Below are 22478 nucleotides of genomic sequence, written 5' to 3'. Positions count from 1 at the left end.
TATGAAAATATTCAATATTATCCTTCGATTAATTCAAGTTCAAAGACAACATTAAACATTTTCATATAATTTAGGGACTAAAATTGAATATGTATCAAAAGTTGATGGGCCATGTTAAGCTACAGTTGGTGGGGATCATATCGAACAAATAAAAAGTTAAGGGATCACATTACTCTGCGGGATCAGTTGTGTTATTTTTCCTTAGGATTACTCCACCAACACGAAGAATTTCAACTTGGCCGAACCGGATATCCTTAGGATTACTCCACCAACACGAAGAATTTCAACTTGGCCGAACCGGTCTTATCCGGACGCACTTGACCGGTTCGTTCGCGTTCTACAATCTAAAATCGATCGGTTTACATGTGTCGGGAAACGGCCTGGAGGCCGGCGGTTCTAGTTTGCCGCCCCTCTCTCTCTCTCTCTCTCTCTCTCTCTCTCAATCGCCGACGGTGCCGTTCTTCGTTTGCTTCTTCCTTCTTTTGGGGTGCGATCATGGGGAACGTCAGGAGCAGGCCGGAGTCGATTGAGCAGTGGAGACGCCATGGAAGTAGGACGAGAGCGAGTCTTCCGTCGCAGGCCCTCGATTCAGGTCCTGCTCTGGTTTCAGGTCCGTACTGTTCGAGCATCCGATTCCGACATCTCTCGCAGTCCCTTCATTTTCCTCCTCGAATTCTGTCATACATGTTTGGTTCTTGGCTGGAATTGTTCATGTGCTGTTTGACTCAGGTACACCGCAACAGGCAGAGGAACTTGAGATATGTTATGACGACATCGAATCCAGTCCGCCTGAAGACAGCAGAACGGTCCTTATGCGTGGGGGTTTAGGACTGATGGAGACTCCGGAGGTCACGCAGTGGCAGAGTTTCACAGAGATTTACTTGATGGAAAATCAGTTGACTGAGTTACCCGAGGATCCTCCTCTGTGTCCTCTACTTTTGGTATTGTTTCTGAATAGAAATTACAAGCTCAGAACGATTAGTCCCTCTTTCTTTGATTACATGCCTGCTCTGGAAATCTTGAATTTGTCCCGAACTCGGATCAAGTCCTTGCCAGATTCTCTGTTCAGGTTAAGCAGCCTCAAAAGACTATTCTTAAATCATTGTGAGCTATTGATGGTGTTACCTCCGAAAATTGGAGAACTTCAGCAGCTTGAGGTACTTGATCTTGAAGGGACTGAGATCATGGATCTGCCAAAGGAGGTTGCGAAGCTAACAAAGCTCACTTGCTTAGAAGTATCTTTTTGTCCACGCGTCAATCGTGGCACCAAATCTGCGAAAGCAAATGCATTGATTCCTCAAGGCACTATTTCTGCGCTATCCCAATTAGAAGAGCTAAGTATTGATGTAAATCCAGAGGACGAGAGGTGGGAGAGTGTTGTGGAAGCTGTTGTTGACGATGTTTGTGGCTTGTTGAGGCTGGATACACTTAAACTGTACTTTCCACAAGTGGAACATCTAAGGAAATTCAAATGGTTTGGTACATCAAAGGTGTCTAGATCATTGTCATATTTCAAATTCAATGTTGGCGATCACGGTGAACGCATCATGTCTCGTCTCCCGGTGGATCTTGAGTTTGAGTTAGAACACTGGGATAGATCCCTGAAATATGTAAACGGTGTGGGTGTGCCCAGAGAAATCCAGAAGATGCTCTGGCATACTACTGCATTTTTCTTAGACCGCCATACGGATGTCATTAAGCTATCTGATTTTGGGATTGAGAACATGGAGCGACTGAAATGCTGCATAATTGGGGAGTGTAATGAGATTGAGGTCATTATTGATGGAACTGACATGTACAATGAAGCTGATAGAAGTGAAATTGTATTGGAATCATGGGAGGATGGTAAGAGGTTTCTCGGATCACTTGAGTATCTCTACGCATATCATATGAAGAGTTTGAGGACCATTTATGAGGGGCCAATAAATCGAGGATGCTTGTCTCATCTTAAATGCTTGGCCTTACTCACATGTCCTCGGTTGACTACTATATTCACGCCTGGCCTCCTGATAAACCTGGGTAGCTTAGAAGAGCTCAAAGTCGAAGCCTGCTCCCTTGTCTTTAGTTTAGTGAGGTGTGATGATGCTTCTTTTTACAAGAGCATTTACTTCCTCCCCAAGTTGAAAAAGATATCCTTATTCTCATTGCCTGAACTCATTAGCATTTCCAGTGGCTTATGCATTGCACCAAGCTTGGAACGAATGAGCATTATTGATTGTCCGAATCTCAAGAGTCCATCACCTGATGAAATCTGTTGCAATCATCTGACAGGAACTAAAGGTAAGGGTAATAATCAGCGGAGAGCATTGTTCTGTTGGAATGATGCATGTCATTTTCTTTCACTTTCATTTTATACATTTCATTGAACAAGTTAAAAGCTGCAGGCCCAGCTTTATGAAGAGAAAATTGGAAAGTCAACATTTGTCTGAATGAACTCTTATCTTCTTTCAAATCGGATATCTGATCTATTACCCTTGAAATGTTTATGAATGAGGCAGTGACAGCTAACTGTATGAAACTCTGGCCGTTCTACTGTATCTTCAGAACTGTGACCTCTTCTGATGCATATTATATTTCAGTGTACAAAACCAAATGTTGTCACAGCATTAGTGTGCAGTGATTTGGATTGCTAGTTTATTTTTGCCACTGTAAACGTGCTTCAAGCTTGTAGAGTGACTTAACAATAGTCGGCTCAGTTACTAATTTTGGATGGGAAAATTTCTTCATTAGAGTGCTTAGGGAGTTATTATCGAGCCCATTTGTGGATAGATTATTGGAATTCCTGTTTACATTCTGTAGAAAGACTGTACTTTTTTATCTAGCGAGATGAAGATCTTACTTCTTAATATCCTGCTTGTGTTTGTTGGAGGGACATATGGGAAAAGGGAAAGCAACGTACTTTTTATTAATTTTTGGTCTGGTGAAGGAATGAACTTGAAGTTAATGTTTGATTTTTGTGGCAAAGTCCAACCAAAGGCTTAAGGTATTAGGGCGAGGGAGACTACATGTATACAAGGTTATTATCAAATTTTCAAATTGTGTTACGGATTGCATTGTAATAATTGCGGATGTGGGCATATGAGCCTCTTGGAGGTGTAATCACCACAGTAGGGCTGATAGCGGCTGCAATTGATGTGAATTTCATTCTTGCCGACTGCTATCAGCTGCTACTTAAAACAATGGTTATTATAAGCTTCGTAAACAAGTGATGTTCCATACTTTAATGTCCCCTCTCATGTGCAAACCCGAATAAAACCATATGATCTTTGCACTTTGATAATAACATAGAGAAAATATCCCACTCGAAATGAAATATTTCATGGTGCATGAAAAATTGAAAGTTGGCTCTAGCACCAGATTAAAAGTCCAATTTGAAAGTTTAAGTTATTAAGTGGATGTAGACCATAGAACCATTACAAACCCCAAAAGAAGCAAAGTGGGGTATTTTACCATTATATGTAGCTTGTTATTGTGAATTTATAGTCTAATTCCGGTTTTGTGCTTTAGTGACTCATGCATTTGGCCCACTAACATTTGTCAAGTCGGAGTTTTTTGCTCTCTAAATGTGCTGTTATGCCTAGTTTATGTAACTCTTTTGTTGGATTTGCTGTGCAATTGCCGTTTCACACTTTATCGACTTATGCTGTAGCCCAATCAGAACTTGCCAAGTTACTCTCTGACGCTCTCTTTGATTGCCATTGTCCTCAGGAGCGCTCTTTGTTCCCAGAGTTTTATTTGGTAGTGTTGGTTTGTCAAGTGACTAACAGTTATTGTGGTTGTAGATCATCTAGTAATGGTGATCAGAGCAAAGTATCTCACAGGAAGACATGAGTTTGTGAAAAATCTAGACTAGGTTGAGGATGTGATATCATAAGAAGTGAGTGTTCAGTGCCTCAGAGATTGAGAAAGTCGTATATCAGGAAGCTGGGACATTTGTCATTCTGAGTTGCTTGAAGAAAGTTTTAGCGTTTCAATAAGCATTGAGTGAGGTTATGTGATGAAATGGAGCTGATAGTGGTGAAGTTCATTGAGGAGTTGATTGATTGCGTTAAATTATTTAGTTATATCAAGAGATCTGGTAGATTCATTGCTGCTCATCTTTTTCCACCGCTTTGATTGCAAGTTGAGGTATGTTGTCAAAGTCATTTGTTGTAGACCGCAGGTATTAACCTGGGTGGCTACATACTCTCCTCTATCCGGGACTGGATATCCTTTATCCGGGACTGAATATTTCCTTGAATTGGAAAAGTAACATGTGCTGGGCCAACTGGCAGATTAGCTAATTCATCTTTAAATTCCTGTTTAGATGAAGTGGCTTGGTGCTAGTTGTTCATCTAAGTGACCCAAATCGGCGGTTACTCATTTTGTCTAATATGCTGATTTTGTGTTTGAGCAGAACAAAGCATTCCAAATGATGCAAGCAGAGAGCAGCCTGCACCTCCTGTGGTTTCATTGACGACCACTGGTAATGCAGACCCTTCAACTTCTATGGGGAGGACTGCCTTTCCTAATGTTTCGCAGAAACCCAGCAATCTCAAAGCCTTCACTGTTTCAGAACTCAAATCAGTCGCCAAGAACTTCAGCCGCTCTGTCATGATTGGAGAGGGTGGATTTGGGTCTGTTTATAGGGGTACAATCAAGATTACAGAAGATCCATCTAACAAACTTGAAGTGGTTGTGAAGCAGCTGGGCTGGAAAGGAACCCAGGTAAAACTTTATCCTACCTAATCATGTGTAATCATCTGTTTTTAAGATTATGCGTAATAGTGTATTTTCTGCTTGCTGTTTATCTGCAGGGACATAAAGAATGGGTGACGGAAGTTAATGTTCTCGGTGTGGTTGAGCATCCAAATCTTGTAAAATTAGTTGGATACTGTGCCGAGGACGATGAAAGGGAAATTCAACGGCTTTTGGTATATGAGTATATGCCGAATGGAAGCGTTGATGATCATTTATCATCTCGCTCCCAAAAACCCCTTCCATGGGAAATGAGACTAAGAATAGCTCAAGATACTGCTCGTGGCCTGACATACTTACATGAGCAGATGGACTTCCAGGTTACTGCCTTGATCCATTTTACGTTGACTCATAAATGGCATCATTTGTTTCTCTTCATTCAAGTTCAGCCATCCCATTTCCATAGCACTTAGGCATCACTTGTCCATTAGAACTGAAATTTCCTTTCTCATCCTCTTCTTTTCAAGTTTCCTTTTTCATTTCTTTGCCTTGATATGGGAGTCAATGGGATGACTCTAAATGATTATGAGCAACTTCTACTTTTTCTGAAATCGTTTTCTTTAGTATAGTGACATGGCAGCAACCTTTCTCATTGGCCAGGATTACACATCTGAAAGTCCGGGCCTGCCTTCTTACTTACCTTTTGGGTGATTTCTGATACAGATAATTTTTAGAGATTTCAAATCATCAAACATTTTACTGGATGAGCAATGGAATGCCAAGTTGTCGGACTTTGGATTAGCAAGACTCGGACCTCAAGAGGGTTTCACTCATGTATTAACAGCGGTATGCTCATATAGATTGATCATTCTTTTATATATTGTCCGTATGTTCCTACGTAAATTAAAGACATAATTCAGTGCTAAATAACTAAAGCTCTATTCAGTAGCATCTCCCATCATTTTTACCTTCTCATTGTTCTTTGTCTAATGTTCATTTTCATTATTATGAGGACAGTCTAGTCACAGAAAGAAAGGTCCATAGCTAATTGGGCATGTTTTTATGATGACTTTTGCATGAAGATTTTTTTCTCTACGAACCATTTAGTGATCTAGGCTATTGTACTTTTTGTCTCTAGAAGCTTTAGCGTTTCTGAAAGAAAGTTGGGCAGCGTCAATTGTTTAACAAAAAGCCATAACACAAATCCTGATGCATCAACGGCTAGCATTAATTGTTTGTTAAAGCTTTACAATGGTCTTTTTTTTTCTTTTTTGGTCGAAAAGCTTTACAACAGTCTTTATCCATTACGTATATTCATAGAGATTAAAAGGTACGACTAGCACTCTGATGGACCATTAACTATGGCAGACAATTTAATAATACTCTACTTAGATCAATTCATCCCTTTTTAATTCCTTTGGCAGGCATGTTCTTGTTACTTTGACTTTTCAGTGATTGGGATGATGTACTTCATCCAGCAACTGCTAAAATGGGCTTGTGTGCTTCATTTACTTAAATCAGCTTTTTATGCATGTGACTTTGTATGAATGTGGAACCCAACTCAATTTTGAGAATGTTCCGAGTCTGGTACAACTCCATAGAAAACCCTGATATCCTTTTAATCTCTTTGCCTTGCTTCATTGCTAGACTTATTAAAGCAAACATAGTGCCTGCATCGGTGAGAAGTTTGGTAAAACCTGAATGACACCGTGAAAGTGATTTCTACATACTGTATGCCTTGTGGGGCGCTAAAATTTTACACCTGCCCTCTTCCTTTGTTAGAAGCGAATCATGCTAAAAACATTAACGCTTGCACAAATTTGTTACACTTTTGATTAGGGTACAACTATGAATAAATTAAAGTACAACCTCATGCAAGTCTTCCTTGAAATTTTTTGTGCAATGGACGATTCTAACTATATTTCTTGTATTGTTAATGATGGTTTTATACCAGGTTGTGGGAACCATCGGATATGCTGCTCCTGAATATCTGCAAACTGGCCGTCTCACATCGAAGAATGATGTATGGAGCTATGGGGTTTTCCTCTATGAACTAATCACCGGGAGGCGTCCTTTAGATCGTAACCTCCCCAAGAGAGAACAGAAGCTTTTAGAATGGGTGAAGCCACACCTATCAGATCCAAAGAAGATCAAGTTGATAGTGGATCGCAGGCTTGAAGGGAAATACCAGGTCAAGTCTGTGTACAAGCTTGCAACGGTAGCCAACAAATGCTTGCATAAAAGCCCAAAGTCACGCCCTAAGATGAGTGAGGTGTTAGAGTTGGTGGACGAGATTGTGAGGGAATCAACTGGCATGGACTCATTGAATAGTTTTAGGTCAGTAGAGACACAAGGGGATACTGGAACGACATTCTCCGTTTCTTGGACCCAAAGTCTTCCATCCTCCAAACGCGAAATGAGCTCTTCGGAGACAGAGACAGACTCGGAATGCAGCGCTCAATGAAGACGGCAAAAGGATCAACAACCAGAAGCGTACGAAGGCTTCGGATGTCAGTGTTTGTTTTCGAATGGGCACAAAGGAGGGAGAGATTTAGGGTAATTCTGAGTTCTTTCTTGGGTCCTAAGTTTTAAGACCGTATGCTGAGATTCGCCAAGATTATGATCGGATAGCCTCGGAGACGTTCGTAGGATACGACCGTTGGTTGTTTTTTCAGGTTAATTCAAATTCTCTCAAGGAAAATGATAAAAAAAGAAGGGGTGGTTTTCTAAATTAGGAAACAAAATTACATATGAGAAAGCGACAATTAATTGGACAATAGGAGAGCACGTGCGAGAGGCACGTGATCATTCTAGTTAATACAGTTTGAAGGTGTCGGCACTAACGAAAATAACTGTAATTACTTTCATATTCTAATTTGTTGGCTATTTAAATAATGTCGTGATTAGTTTTGCAACCCCACGTAATTTTTTCCTTGATCCGAGGGTTATCTTTGAACTAATTTCTGCCGAGTCTTTTTACAAATTCTATTATTCTCGAGTTAAAAAATCAATTGACTGCAAGAACGCATCCAATTTACAAATTTCATGAAAAAGAAAGGGCTCATGCTATTTACATCCTTTAAAAAATTTTACATGCGCTATTGAGATTTGAATAGTTCAAAATAACCCTCATTGGGATCTCATTAATCGTAAAATCGATAAAAGAAGTGGATCAACTAATGTCATAGTTTTGAACCACCTTCTTTAACTGTTATTCTTTTTATTTTTTTGTGTGTTTAAATTAGAGAAGTTTATAGATTTTTTGTTTTTGTTATACGAGAATCCTCCAAGAGTTGATTATTGTATGATCAAGATTTTAATTTAAAGGAATGTTGATAATTTTTACCTTGCGATGTCTATGTTACATTTATTTACAATCTCTCCCTAAAATACAATTGCTAATAACTCCACTTTATCATACAATTAATGGACAAAGTTGTGAATTCTTTCTGATTACAATTTAGATTTGAAATATTTTAACTGATAAAGATTACCTATAAGGTTCAAGCTCATAATAAAAAACATTTACAAAAATCAGTTTAAGCACATTAGTAAGTAAAAGAGAGAAGATGAAGTTTATCTAAAAACGAATGGAAAGTAACAAATGGTGGGTGGAATAAACCCGCATTATTGTGATCATAATCAAGAGTGATGTAATTTCATGGTAACGTAAAAACGTCACTAATAACAACTTTTACCCCTTTCACATGTGATTCCAATTAATTAATTACCTGGAAATTATTTTTGTCGACTCAATAAATCAAGACGTGTTATTAGACATTTAGAACATGAAAATAGCATGGGCCAAAAAATAAAAATTTCGCTGAGCTTATTATTCTTGCTTTTCGTGGATTACTTCATCACAAATGTTTCCCTATATAAAGAAGTATCTCCAATCATGTAATACACAAGAGTTGAGTATTGTATGATCAAGATTCCAATTTAAAGATATATCAATAAATTTTACGTTGCCATGTCTATGGAACATTTATTTACAATCTCTCTTAAATACAATCGCTAATAACTCCACTTTCACGTACAATTAATGGTTAAAGTTGTCAACTCTTTATGATTACAATTTAAATTTCAGATATTTTAATTGATAAAGATTACCAATAAGGTTCGAGCTCATAATAAAAAATCATCTATACAAAACAGTTCAAGCACTTTAATAAGTAGAAGAGAGAAGATGAAGCTTATCAAAAAACGAAAGGAAAGTAACAAAAGGTGGGTATAATAAATCCACATTATTGTGATCATAACCAAGAGTGATGTAATTTCATGATAATGTAAAAACGTCACTAATGACAATTTTTACCCATTTCACTGGTGATTTTAATAGATCAATTACCTGGAGATTATTAGATATTTAGAGCGTGGAAATGGCGTGGGCCAAAAAACAAACTGAGCATATCATTCTTGCTTTACGTGTATTCCTTCATCACAAATGTTTCCTTATATACAGAAGCATCTCCAATCATTGATAGCACTTGCCAAATTCGAGAAAAAGAAGTAATTCCTGAATTAATATCCAAGATAAGAAATGGGAAACATTTCCATTAGTGATATCGACAGCCATAATCAAATAATTCATGGCTCTTACAAGAATATACAAATGAATTACAATTTTGAATCTTACAAGATAAATGGTGCAGAAATTTGCCCAATTTTGTCACATTGCTGATATCTTAAACATAGGTCATAGCCGATGCCTTTTGAGAAAATCAATGCAATGCCTGCTGCTCATAATGATCTTCGCGGTATTTGTGCCGTTGAGATTTATTCTTCTGGATCACGATCCCTTTGACCACTGAATATGTCACTCGGGACAAATGCGATTGAATAATCAAATGACCATATACATGAAGGCCATGGCTACCGAGGCATTGCTTCAGCTTGTACAGTGCTCAACTCTCTAGCTGTCTCACCCTCTCCTTCAACAGTCCAAAGATGTTTCCAATGTCTGAGAGTGACCTTTGTTCACTGCCGTCGATGCCATATCTTAGCTTCATGATCCGCCTCTCTTTAGGGCTGAGCGTGCTTAGGAGGTTGCGCACGTGTCTTCTCATTAATTGCTTAGAGACGTTTAGATCTGGGATCTCAACCCCAGTGTCCGCAGTTATCTCCTGCAAAGATAATTGGAGTTGAAACGAGTGTTGGCATGGCAAGCAGCAACTTATGGCAGCAAGGTTAGATAAAAATAGAAAATCACTGGCTCTAAGGATGTTGGAGTTTAAAGTGCGGCCTTAAGTTTTACCTTATGACTATGCAGAATTGATTATTGATAGAGCCACCAACATAACGTTTTTCATTGAGGATGAGTATATAAATGATACAAGTGAGTCAAATAGGTGCAATTGAAGCATTTGCAAATGCAGCATTCAATTCATAAAAGCTCGGAAATGTCTTGGAAAAGCAAGTCAAATCTCAAATGTCACCATCCAAAAAATGAGTATCTCTATCCAAAGTTAATTAGAGCTCACTAAAATTTACTTTGGCATCAGAATTCAGCATTGTGCACAGGCATGAGTGCATAGCCACCATCCCTTTCTACATAAGTTGGTATGCTTAAATCTGAAGTAAATTTTTCCTTTGATTATCCCCAAGATAGCAGGCTTAGAGGCTAAAGCGTGCTTTCAACAATTGAACCACACCGGCAAGCTTATAAACCATAGCAGCATCCACAGAACTGTAAGAACTTTAAATTAACAGTTGCAGAAAACACAGACTGATGCATGACAAATTAATCCGCGGCCTAGTTCTTAATAAATCAGACATCTAGCTTCCAAATTCCTTTTAGTTGCACAAGAATTTCATTCATCACAACATAGATACATGTCACATATAAGATTCATCGCAGTGACATGGTTTATTTCGACCAACAAAAAAAAGTGACATGCTTTATAAGCCATTTAAAGAGATTGGGAGAAGAGTATCCATTTATGGTCTTCATCTGGGTGAGAACATGCATCACATTGTCTTTTCTCTTGTTTTTTCTTTGATCGAAGTCTTTTCTCTGGTTGAAATGACCTACCAAAAGCAGAGAAAGAAGTCAGCACTACCTGAAAGGTGGTATCCTGGTCTGCCCACACAGGCTGTTGCAGTGAGAGCGGTGTTGTTGTAGTAGATGCTAGTTTTTCTAACTTGTCGACTGAAATTCCAGCACTCTTAGCTTCTTGTTCTTTGCTTGGATGATGATGTCCCTCTTGAATCTAAGATCTCTTTCCTTCCATCACCTTGCCGAGGAGCGCATACACATTTTCCTGCAAGAAAATTTTCGATCCTGAATGACACAAAATGTCTATATTTTCTCCACTTACTAAATTGCGCATTCAAAGAGGCAAACAAAGCCAGACAATTCAACTCCTAAACAGCAGTTGCTTCCCCAGCTGTTGGACACTGGTAAAAGAAAGAAAAGCAAAGGAGAAAATAAGACTAGATACCGGCAAACGTATTGTCCTGGAATTTCAAAATATGGCCTTCCTTACTGTCTGCCTAATCCACCAATAAGCATAAGTGGCAAACCGGCAGCCTGCCCGCGGTTCGAACTTCTCGATCCTCTTCATAAGAACCATACTTCCTGAATTTAGCGAGCAAGTAAAAGTATTGCAATCTGGATTCTGGACATGGAAGGCCTATGATGAGAGAAGAGTCAAAACTCATTATTTTGGCCACAAAAGAAGGATGACCTGGTACATGAATGGAAAGTTGAGGAGCTTCCTGTAAAATGTAGAACAGGTATTGAAATTGGTGTGCTATGTGATCGACACAAATCTGTTTCCCTCGAGTTTTGAATTGATATCATTCTTTTGTTGGAGAGTAATATTCATGTATTCTGTTTCTCTGGTTCTATATATGCTCTCTCTTCGTAATGGACCCTTTCCACCCTAGAAAACTCTGGAGCTCATGAGTATTCAAAGTGGGTTCTGCTGCATGTACGAGCAAGATTTGGTAGGTTGTACTTCAAGGATGATTAAAAGGAGACAAGGAGGGTCTGCAGGAGTACAATATTGTCGAGACAGCACTACTATATCGGTTTACGTGTTAATGGCTCGCATTGAGAGTTGTCAGTCCTTTACAGCGGTGGTAAGCAATCTATACCTTCTGCAAGCTTAGCTTGGGACAGAGTTTAGATCCAACCAAAAGTGTCCCTAGGAACTATTGCAGTATGCCGTGACAACTCGATAGAAAAGGAAACCATCCGGAAAAATATTCAGGGTTTGCTAAATATCTGTGTACAAATTGCAGATTTGTAATCATTATGCAAATCAAACAAATCACATATGGACATTGAGAATAAAAAATCTGTGTCCCCTGTTGAGCTATAAATGTATTGAATCAAAATTTCAGTCGATACACTTTGGAAAGGACTCACCAAATTACAAAAAGTATCATGAGTCTCTGTGTAGCACTACGTAATCATACATCATTAGCTATAAAGTTTGTAGCTTCAGCATGAATTGAATCTCTGAATATCTGACAATTACTAAGAAAAACCAAGATGATCAGTAGATCTCTCCTTCTCTGTCGAGTAAGTCTGCTTCAATATCTTCATCTACAGATGCGTCCTTCAAGAACAACCCGAGTTTCTCCAGCGGGTTCTCTCTCCGAGCACCGTGAAACGCTTCCATCACCCAGGGAGAGCGCCCGAACACCCTCTTGAGCTCCTTTAAAGCATCCAAATTCTCTGCAAGGTCTGCTGTCCGCTTCATGCTCTGGACTTTGGTTCGAGCCGCCTCTCTTTTCCGTTCGAGTTCCCTTCTCAGTTCTGTTTTCACGGACGATCTTTGTTGCGAGATACCAGATCTAATCACCGGTCTGCTTGCCGGCTTTTCAACAGATGATCTTTGTCGCAAGATACCATATCTAATTGCCGGTCTTCTCGCCGGCTTTTCAACAGACGATCTTTGTTGCAAGATTTCAGAACTAATTGCCGGTCTGCTCGCCGGCTTTTCAACGGACGAACTTTGTCGCAAGATATCAGAACTAATTGCTGGTCTGCTTGCCGGCTTTTCAACGGACGATCTTTGTTGCAAGATTCCAGGACTAATTGCGGGTCTGCTTGCCGGCTTTTCAACGGACGATCTTTGTCGCAAGATATCAGAACTAATTGCCGGTCTGCTTGCCGGCTTTTCAACAGACGATCTTCGTTGCAAGATTCCAGAACTAATTGCCGGTCTGCTTTCCGGCTTTTCAACAGACGATCTTTGTTGCAAGATTCCAGAACTAATTACCGGTCTGCTCGCCGGCTTTTCTTGAATGTCTGCCTCGCCGTGTATCAACAACTTTGCCTTCAGGATCACGTCGGCGAACTGCTGCTTCAACTTCTCCGCACGGACCATCCTCTCCACATCTGGGTAACCAACATTATCGTAAATCGTTGATAGTTGGGCGGTCCGAGCTTTCATTACCTTCTCAGAACCGTCAAAACAGTGTCTGTTCGGATTGTCCTTGCCCTCGACTGCGCGCGGTCGGGGACACTGCACAGGCCCGTTCCCAGCCATCGTCCTTTGCTGCTTCTTCCTCTTCTTTGCGAGGGCCGCCACGGGCTGCGGCATTCTCCGTTTCTTGGAGCCAAAGTCTTCCATCCTCAAGACACGAAATGAGCTTCTCGGAAACGGAGACAAACCGGGTATGCAGTGCGCGACGAAGACGGTAAAAGGATCAACAACAGAAACGTACGAAGGCTTCGGATGTCAGTGTTTGTTTTCGAATGGGCACAAAGGAGGGAAAGTTTTATCGGGTAATCTTGAGTTCTTTCTTGGGGTCCTAAGTTTTAAGATCACATACTGAGATCCGCCAAGGTTTGATCGGATAACCTCGGAGATGTTCGTGGGATTCGACCGTCGGTTGTTTTTTCAGCTTAATTCAAATTCTGTCAAGAAAAAAGATAGAAAAAAAGGGGTGGTTTTCTAAATTAGGAAACAAAATTACATCAGAGAAAGCGAAAATTAATTGAACACTAGGAGAGCACGTGCGAGGGGCACGTGATTGTTCTAGGTAATACAGTTTGAAGGTGTGGACACTGACGAAAATAACTGTAATTACTTTCCTATCATATAGTTTGGCTGAAAGAAAAAAAAAAGAAACTCTAATTTGTTGGCTATTTGGATAATGTCATGATTAATTTTGCAACCTGAAGTAATTTGTCCTTGATCCGAGGGCTATCCTCGAATTAGTTTATTATGCCGGATCCTTTTACAATTCTATCATCCTCGGGATAAGGAATTGATTGACTACAAGAACACATCCAATTGACAAATCTCATGAAAAAGGAAAGGCTCGTGCTATTTTCATTCTTCAAATAGCTTTAGGCACACCGTCAAGTTTTAATAGTCCAAAATAACTCTCATTGGGATCTCATTAATGATAAAAACCGATAGAAAAAGTGGATCAACTAATCTCATAATTTTGAACCACCTTCCTTAAAGATATATTAATAAAATATAATTTTATGTTGCGATGTCTATGGAACATTTATTTACAATCTCTCTCTAAAATACAATTGCTAATGACTCCACTTTCACATACAATTAATGGATAAAGTTGTGAACTCTTTATGATTACAAAAATAATTTTTGAGATATTTTAATCGATAAAGATTGCCACGAGCTCATAATAGAAAATCATCTATAGAAATCAGTTTAAGCACATTAATAAGTAAAAGAGATAAGATGAAGTTTATCTAAAACGAATGGAAAGTAACAAAAGGTGAGTGGAATAAATCCACATTATTGTGATCATAACCAAGAGTGATTTATTTTCATGATAATGTAAAAACGTCACTAATGACAACTTTTATCCCTTTTGCTCGTGATTCCAATTAATTAATTACCCAAATTACCCGAAAATTATTTTCATCGACTCAATAAATTAAGACGTGTTACTGGACATTTAGAGCATTGAAAATAGCGTGGGCCAAATAAAAAAATCCACTGAGCTTATTATTCTTGCTTTACGCGTATTCCTTCATAACAAATGTTTCCCTATATACAGAATTATCTCCAATCATTGACAGCACTAACCAAATTTCAGAAAAAGGAGTAATCCTTGAATTAGTATCCAACAAATGAAATGGGAAACGTTTCCATTAGTGATATTGACAGCCATAATCAAATAATTCATGGCTCTTACAAGAATATACAAATGAATTACAATTTTGAATCTTACAAGATAAATGATGCAGAAATTTGCCCAGTTTTGTCACATTGCTAATATCTTAAACATAGGTCATAGCCGATGCCTTTCAAGAAAATCGATGCATTGCTTGCTGCTGCTCATAATGATCTTCACGATATTTGTCCCCGTCGAGATTAATTCTTCTGGGATTGCGATCCCTTTGACCATTGAATATGTCACTCAGGATCGATATGATTAAGTAATCAACTGACCATATGCATGAAGGCCATGGCTGCCGAGGCATTGCTTCAGCTTGTACAGCGCTCGCCTCTCCAGCTGTCTCACCCTCTCCTTCGATAGTCCAAAGATGTTTCCGATGTCCAAGAGTGACCTCTGTTCACCGCCGTCGATGCCATATCTTAGCTTGATGCAAAGTCAGTCATCCAACGTTAGTCTTAAGACAAACAGAATGCAAATCGAAGGTTCTACGGGCTGATTTCATGTTCTTTCAGTTTCGGCCCTTACTTTGACATTTTATCGAACGGGTGGTATACGAGTTCAAGCAAAGCCTTTAGGCCGAGATTCAGGGTGTTCCTTGGCTCAAACGTGATGTCTAAAGCTTTAGACAATCATATTTTGCAACAAAAGTGGTCACGGTTTGCAATAGAACGCTACATAATCACACACATAGATCTGGCATTTCAAGTTTGAAGGGCTTCATTGAGGCATTTTAACAAACAGGTGCTAGGCGCTTAGAAAAGGGAGCTACAGAGCCTTTTTTAACAAGATTGATGGTCATTTTTCGACATACAACGCTCAAGTCCGGCTCATGTAGTGTCAAACAAGTGTTAGCCTCCGTCGACGGGGCCGGGCGATCACCGAATGGACTCGGTGAGCCCAGCACCTGAGAGGCAGGGGAGAAACAGGGGAAGTGCGAGGGTCTCACCTGTTCGCGGCTGGTCGGAGGCTCGTCGACGGCACCTTAGGGTCTCCTTCAGGCGGATGGGGACCCTCTGCTCTCAGGTTTTCCCCCCGAACTCTCTTGGTCTCTTCGATGCTCTCGGAAATGTTGACGCCAGGTAGTGAGGTGTCGGGGACACCGGTCGGAGGTTGTAGGGGTGCGACCGGAACAAGTAGTTGGACTGATGGGGCGAGACTGAGCCCCGCTCTTCGATTTCACTCTCGGGTTCCCTCTCACCATAAAGGATGGCTAAGCATCCCCAAACTCTCAAGCACCTTCCCTCTCTTTGAAGCTCACGGCCATCACTCTGCCCCCAATCTGTCTGCCTCGTTCCCTTCTCTGTTCTCTCTTTTAAAATTAACATAGGTCTCTTTTTGTCTCGACCATCAAAAGCCTGCGCTGGTCAACCATGCCAGCCACCTTCCCCCTTCCATTTCGAGCTCAAAGGCTCTATTGATCAGTGTGCTTTCTCTGTTTCTGTATATGCCAGCAGCTGGTCCTCTTCTAGGGATTGAATCGGGTCCCTTTTTGGCTAAAACGGCTGCCAGTCTTCTTGGCGTTTTGTCTAGCATAGGATGCAGCGATGAGCCATCACTTTCCTTCTTTTGGAATCGCTGTCGAACCTTCCCCCGATGCACCCCCTTTCTTTTGCTTTGTCGCTTTTGGTTGTCTGCTCGGCCTCTTGTCGCTTCTGGTTGTCTGCTCTGGCTGAGCGTGAGGGGATGAAGAAAGGGCTGAGGGGCTGGGCCGAGTGGCTGGAGAAAAGACCAGAGTGGGCCGGAGCTGTCGGGCCAAAAACAGGCCAAAAGTGGGCCTAAAAGAACAAACCCAAAAAGAAGGGAAAAATAATAATAAAAAAAAACAAACGGGTCGGGTTCAAACAGCTAAAATGATTAAAAAAGGGGCCAGCCCTATTGGGCAGGACCAAATCGGCCCGGCCGATCCTCCTCCTCCTCCTCCTTTTTTTTAATTAATTACTTTTTTTAAAATTTATTATCTCTCTTTTACATCAATTTGGCCCACTTACAATTCAAGTATTGATTTAACGAGGGAGGCAAAATTAGGTGTCAACAGTAGGGCGCAAATAAACTGCAACCAAAGCGGACAATATAACGTGCTATGGACATCGATGGGGTTGCCCCAATCAAGTATTAGAGCTAGGGTGGGATATGAGTATTAGACATGCCTCTTATCCCCATCACCAATGTATTGGTTGTTGTGCAAGTATATTACCCTTGCCAAATCTCAAACTAGCAAGACATGTTTTAAAGTCCCGCTGATGTGGGTTAGCCACCACTAAAAATGTCAATATCATTCTTACACCTTGCCCAAATGGGCCCTGCCTAAAGTTTTCATGTTAGACACCAAATTATACCTAACATTATTTATCAATATAATTTTAAAAAAAAATATTTTACTATTTCATAATCCCTTAAAATAGCATGTATTTTTGCTTCAGTTTAAAATAAATTTCTCTCTTGATCACGTAAGTGTGGTTAGGTTGCTAAGCTTTGATTTCAATCTCCAAAGTACTAAACTTTGAACTTTTTTGGCAACTGATGTACTATAAATGGAATTCAATCATTTTCCCATTAAAGTACTAACACAGTATCCATGTGGCAATGACGTGACATCCAAAAGTTGGGAATTCGTTCGGTATATCAACAGTTCTCTAAAAAGATTGGTCGAACTCTAATAAAAGTTTTTAAATTTAGTTATTGGGTAATCAAATTCAAAGGTTCATGTAACCTAATTATAAATTTTCCTAAATTTTTATGATGGAGTAAAAAATTTTACCCGGTTAATTTCTATGTGACCGCAAGTTTCTAGGACTTTTGCCCCCACCCAAACAACTCCTCTTCTATTATCAACCAAACAGTCCGCCTAGTAATCAGCCAAGAATATTAGTGGATGTTTTTGGGCAAAACCAGCTATTCAAGTTTCCAGGTTTCTGAACAAAAAAAAAAAAAGTTTCCAGGTTAGGCATCAGCGGATGTGTGGTTAAAAGACACCCGTTATTGCTGGACAAATCATGGTACGGTCACCTTCTCCTTTTCCACATGGCTATGGCAAGCTGGCGAGATCCGATATTTGCTCCATTCTCCATCCTCAAATAGGTGAATGATGTTGACATCGGAGCAATGGACGTAACAATGAAGAAGTCCTCAGCTACGCTCATATTTATGTGTTCTTTATTCGTAACTAGTTGTGTTGGAGGTCTTACGGGCAAGACGTATGTTCAGATCAATAATGATTTGTCGGCTGGAACTACTTTGACGGTTCATTGCAAATCCAAGAACAACGATCTCAGAATTGATGATATAACGCGCAACTGGGAATTCGCATTCACACCCAATTTCTTCGGGCGACGCTATTCTTTTGCAGTTTTGCATCAATTTAATATATATAAGCAGAGCAGGGACTGGCATGATTGCAACTTGGGTCATTGGAGGATCTCGCCCAATGGTCCTTCTAGGCTCAATGATTCCAGAGAGATTGATGTGAGGCTCGACAACACAAATTTCACAGAAGAGGTTTCTTCCCATTCCATGGATAACAAATATCAAACTCTCTGGAGTCACTGAGCATACAGAGATCATTGGACGAGATCCTCCAAATACATGAGTTGCAATCATGTCAGTCCTTGCTTTGCTTATATATACTAAACCACTTAAATTGACCCAACCATGCAAAGCTGCAAAAGAAAAATGTCCCCCAAAAGATATTAGCTTTGAATGCAAATCCCCAGCCGCGCGTTATATCATGGATTCCAAGATAATTGTTTTTGGATTTGCAATGAACTGTTAAGAGTAGTTTCAGCTGGCAAATTTTTATTGATCTTGTCATACCTACCACACAAGTTCAAACGGAATGCATCATACAGCTCCACATTCGGCCACTGCAAATCACCACCAGTTCTTCAAATGATGCACCCTGTTGATACGATCAAGAGGAGGATTCAAAGTCAAGCAATTCTCACTGGGAATCAGCTCCCCCAAGAATATGCAGAGGAGTCCCTGGACGATCCTTGCAATTAGTGATTTTGTCCATGCTGAGTTGCTGGTAACACGCTCAAGTTGTCCTGCTCAGTAACATATGCGAATAGCTCTTCCACAAGATGCATCGATCCTTCATCCTGTTGACGGTGTAGCCCCTGCCCGCCCGAAGTTTTCGTGAGCCATCCTGCATCGGGTTTCAATTGCGGATTTGGAGGACTCTCGCGCAGAGAGTGGGCTGTTCGTGCACACGCAGTTCAGAGGCTATTCCATTGGTCCGCGACTTATATTTCAGCAAGAAGACCCACACAACCTATGACCTGCCCCTCTCTCGTCTCTCATGAATAACGCACACAGTACCACTGTGCTACCGGTCGTCTCTGACCCGACTAGAGTTGTCATAGTGCGGCTGCCTCCTTCTGCACATCTGGATCAGATTCCTCTGTTTCGTCGATGTCTCTCGACATGACGTTCGATGTTGCCGCATTGCTATTGCCCGCCCCGTCACTACCACGATCCCATAGAGGGTGACTGCTGAACATCACCTATGTTTACTTGTAGAAAGTGCTTCTATTCTCAGAGCAGAATCTGGATGAGTAAAAGCTGGTGACTTGGAGCACGTTCCTCGATGAATTTCAAAGAGAAAGAGAACTTCAAGGGGCGAGTTTGCTTTTTCTTTTAGCTTGAAGGGTCCAACCTTGAGGAAAACAGAAGAAAAGGATCGCGAATTGAGAAAAACAAACACATTCGGTTGAGAGTTCTTCGAGCAGAGTCGCCAGTCCAGTATGTTTGATTTGTCTTCACAAGACCATGACCATGGTCATGCCTCTCCTGACTTCTCCAAATAAGATTAGGGGGTCGCAACAAGATCAGGCTGTTTCTTTCTCCCGGTTGATTTCGCGTTTCATATTCGTCTTTTGATTTTGCTTTGTTTTGTTCCAGTAGTGTCGTCACAATTCACGTGATGCCATGGTCGAGCCGGAGCCATCACCACATTGCTGGAATACCACTGCCGCTGCCAGATTACCGCAAAGTGTCATTGTGAGTCATCAGACCAAGTCGCTTAGACCACATCATGTTTAATTTCGTGTTTACATTGCAAATAATTTACATATGTCACATTTCACGAAAAAAAAATCATTCAAGGCACATTATAGACATCCATCACATTTTAGATTTTGCATATTAGGGGCATCTTTAACAGAACAACTTGTAGATTGATGTAGCTAGCAAGGATCACCTAGAGGGGGGTGAATAGGTGATCTAAAACAATTTTTAGTAATTTATGCGGAAACAAAATAAATCACAGAAGAGTCTGAATAAAATTCAGATTCAAGACAGATTATATAGACTGTGCTCTTGATGTGCATAATGTAAAGTAAGAGATAAGGGAAAGAGAATTTGCACACAAGTTTATAGTGGTTCGGCTTATAGCAAGCCTACGTCCACTCTCCCACGCTTACAGACCTACTGGCTGGATTTCACTATGTAATCAAGAGGAATTACAACTTCTGAGTGTTAACACTCTTGTGTATGATAGGACTCTCTATCTCACACAATCACTCTTACAAAGTGTCCCTCAAGATCTTAATATTTGGCTCAGAATGACAAGAGAAAAATGATTGGATTAAGCTCAGACTTTGGACTTGTTGATTCTTGATTCTGTACTTCCTTCTGCTGCTCGTTGATCTCCTTAAATACTCCTCTGCTTCCAAACTAGCCGTTGGACAGCTTTCAGAGGATCATCTTCCAATCTTTACCTTGGACAGATTTGTATAGTAAGAAATTGAGTAGCCGTTGGTTGACAGATTCTGAATCCCGCTGATTCTGGTCGCCCATACAATCAGAATCTTGGTTTCCATAAGTAGAGCTTTATCCGTTGTAATGTATACTTGTCGTAATGTTTGATTGTCAATCAATTATAGCCTTAGATTGAGACAATCAAAACTTTCCTACATGAAATCCATGCCGGATCACTAGCTGTTGTGTTACGTTCGACTCTGCGTGCGAAGATATTCTCGTCGCATCGAAGAACTCCTGGCGTCTGCGTCCCGGAAGAATTTCTCTCTCGAATAATTTCTTCTCAAGCGTCGACGAATTTCTTCGTCTGCATTTACATCTGAATAACTTCTGCATCTGCATCTGAATATCTTCTGCTTCTGAATCTCAGAACTTCGATTATGTGGGTCTTCAAAAATATACTTGACAGCTTGTAAAGTCTGAATAACTTTCTTCTGAGCTTCCAGAATATACAGACCTGGAATAATTCAGAATAAGTATCAGATTTACAATAACATAGAAGGTTTTGTCAACTTCAAAATTAATAGGAGTTTTCCTCAACAATCTTCCCCTTTTTGATGGTGACAAAACTTTCTTTGCAGATTGAATTATTTTGAAAATAAATAAACATATTAAGCTCAATAAACACAGATTGAAAGAGTAAACTCTGTTGATATCTGTGTCTTTCTTCCTTTGAGAATAACCTGTAAATCTGCAATATGATTTCTCCCCCTTTTTGTCATCAACAAAAAGAATAGTAATAGATAGGATAATGCACTGATATTAAGAAATCAACCAGTCTAACAATAAGTATGAGAAATATTACAGACCAATTGAAAAAAAATAGAGAGAAATGTTGAAAAACAGGCTATTTTTTAGGAGTACGAATCAGTTGAAAATTTTCCAATATTGAGACAGCCTCCTCAATCTTCGAACTGCATTGACCTATGGCTTTATCCATGCTGGATGAGCACATAGCAATGGCTTCCTCTAATTCCGCCTTATCTGCTGCTGCTTGAAGTTGTTGAGCCTTGGTGTTTTCCTCAACAATTTTATGTAGGTTCTGCAAATTTTGTTCTAGAGCAGCCTGCTTGTCCTTTATCTCGAGCAGAATAGAAAGGATGTTCTGATTTTCAGATGGCTGACCTTGGTCATTAGCTTCTTCAGACTGATTGTACCCTGCGGCTGATTCTGGTGGAATCTCCCCCTGAACAGGTGATTGATCTTCAGAAACATGCTCTTCATGAATTGGTTCTGAAACATTTGGAACTGGTTCAGGAACATGTTCTGGTTCTGCAGTGTGACCTGATTCAAAGTGTGCTGCTTCTGCTTCCTCATTTGCATCATGCAGAAGAGTTTTTCTTTTCTTTCTGTACACTTTGATTGGGGTTGGAGAATCAGTTTGCTTGCTTGCTGAATTGGTTCTTTTCCTTTGCTCCTTTTCTTTCGAACTTTCTTGCCAAGATTTTGCCTCATTTGTTGAGCCTCTTTCCTTTTACTATGTCCCTTACATCTTCAAATTTCTTCATTTTGGAGAGCATTTTTTCTCCAACAAACATAAGTGGAAGCATAGTTTCTCGCAACTCACCAGGAATAGATAAATTGAGATACATGAAGATACGAGTGATCAAAGCTCCATATGGCAGATGACCCTTATCTTTCTGTAATGCTCTGTACATATGGAATATTATGAGGTGAGGAAGAGAGAAGGATTGACCTGTCAAGATAGCCCAAATGAGCTTGATCTCTGATTTCGAAAGGTCAGTTTTTGAGGCATCCTTTGGCTTTAAACAGTTGATGATGATCTTATGCAAGATCACCGATCGTCTTGATAAGTCAGAATAGGAGAGATGTCTTTTTGATCCTTGAGCAAAGTTCGGATTTTCAGAAGCTAGCTGAGAAGCCTCTTCAAGACTTACTGCCAATGGAGTAAAAGTGGAGTGTGT

The 22478-nt window shown here is 40.2% G+C and overlaps 1 protein-coding gene and 1 pseudogene across 1 annotated transcript; one reads left to right on the top strand and one right to left on the bottom strand.

Moving 5' to 3' along the window:
• Nucleotides 1-417: 417 nt before the first annotated feature.
• LOC115668692 (uncharacterized) lies at nucleotides 418-7357 on the top strand. The gene is made up of 6 exons (XM_056306701.1): nucleotides 418-610; nucleotides 730-2280; nucleotides 4397-4707; nucleotides 4797-5057; nucleotides 5401-5523; nucleotides 6632-7357. Exons 1-6 carry the CDS (start codon nucleotides 496-498, stop codon nucleotides 7139-7141), a joined length of 2871 nt encoding a protein of 956 aa, XP_056162676.1. The 5' UTR covers nucleotides 418-495; the 3' UTR covers nucleotides 7142-7357.
• Nucleotides 7358-9401: 2044 nt separating this feature from the next.
• LOC115667498 (RNA polymerase sigma factor sigF, chloroplastic-like) lies at nucleotides 9402-11252 on the bottom strand (annotated as a pseudogene).
• Nucleotides 11253-22478: the final 11226 nt, after the last annotated feature.

Source organism: Syzygium oleosum, unplaced genomic scaffold (assembly GCF_021117445.2).
Source record: "Syzygium oleosum isolate NSW1041296 unplaced genomic scaffold, Sole_v2.1 Sole_v2.47, whole genome shotgun sequence".
NCBI classification, from domain to species: Eukaryota; Viridiplantae; Streptophyta; class Magnoliopsida; order Myrtales; family Myrtaceae; genus Syzygium; species Syzygium oleosum.
Note: the sequence above shows the minus strand (reverse complement) of the source record. Positions and strands in the feature narration are given on the sequence as shown.

Bases quoted from the DNA above. Each gene is read 5' to 3' on its own strand.
- LOC115668692 (XM_056306701.1), top strand. From the start codon at position 496: ATGGGGAACGTCAGGAGCAGGCCGGAGTCGATTGAGCAGTGGAGACGC. The intron at 4,708-4,796 runs GTAAAACTTTAT...GTTTATCTGCAG, and splicing joins TGGGCTGGAAAGGAACCCAG to GGACATAAAGAATGGGTGAC. The intron at 5,524-6,631 runs GTATGCTCATAT...GTTTTATACCAG, and splicing joins TCACTCATGTATTAACAGCG to GTTGTGGGAACCATCGGATA.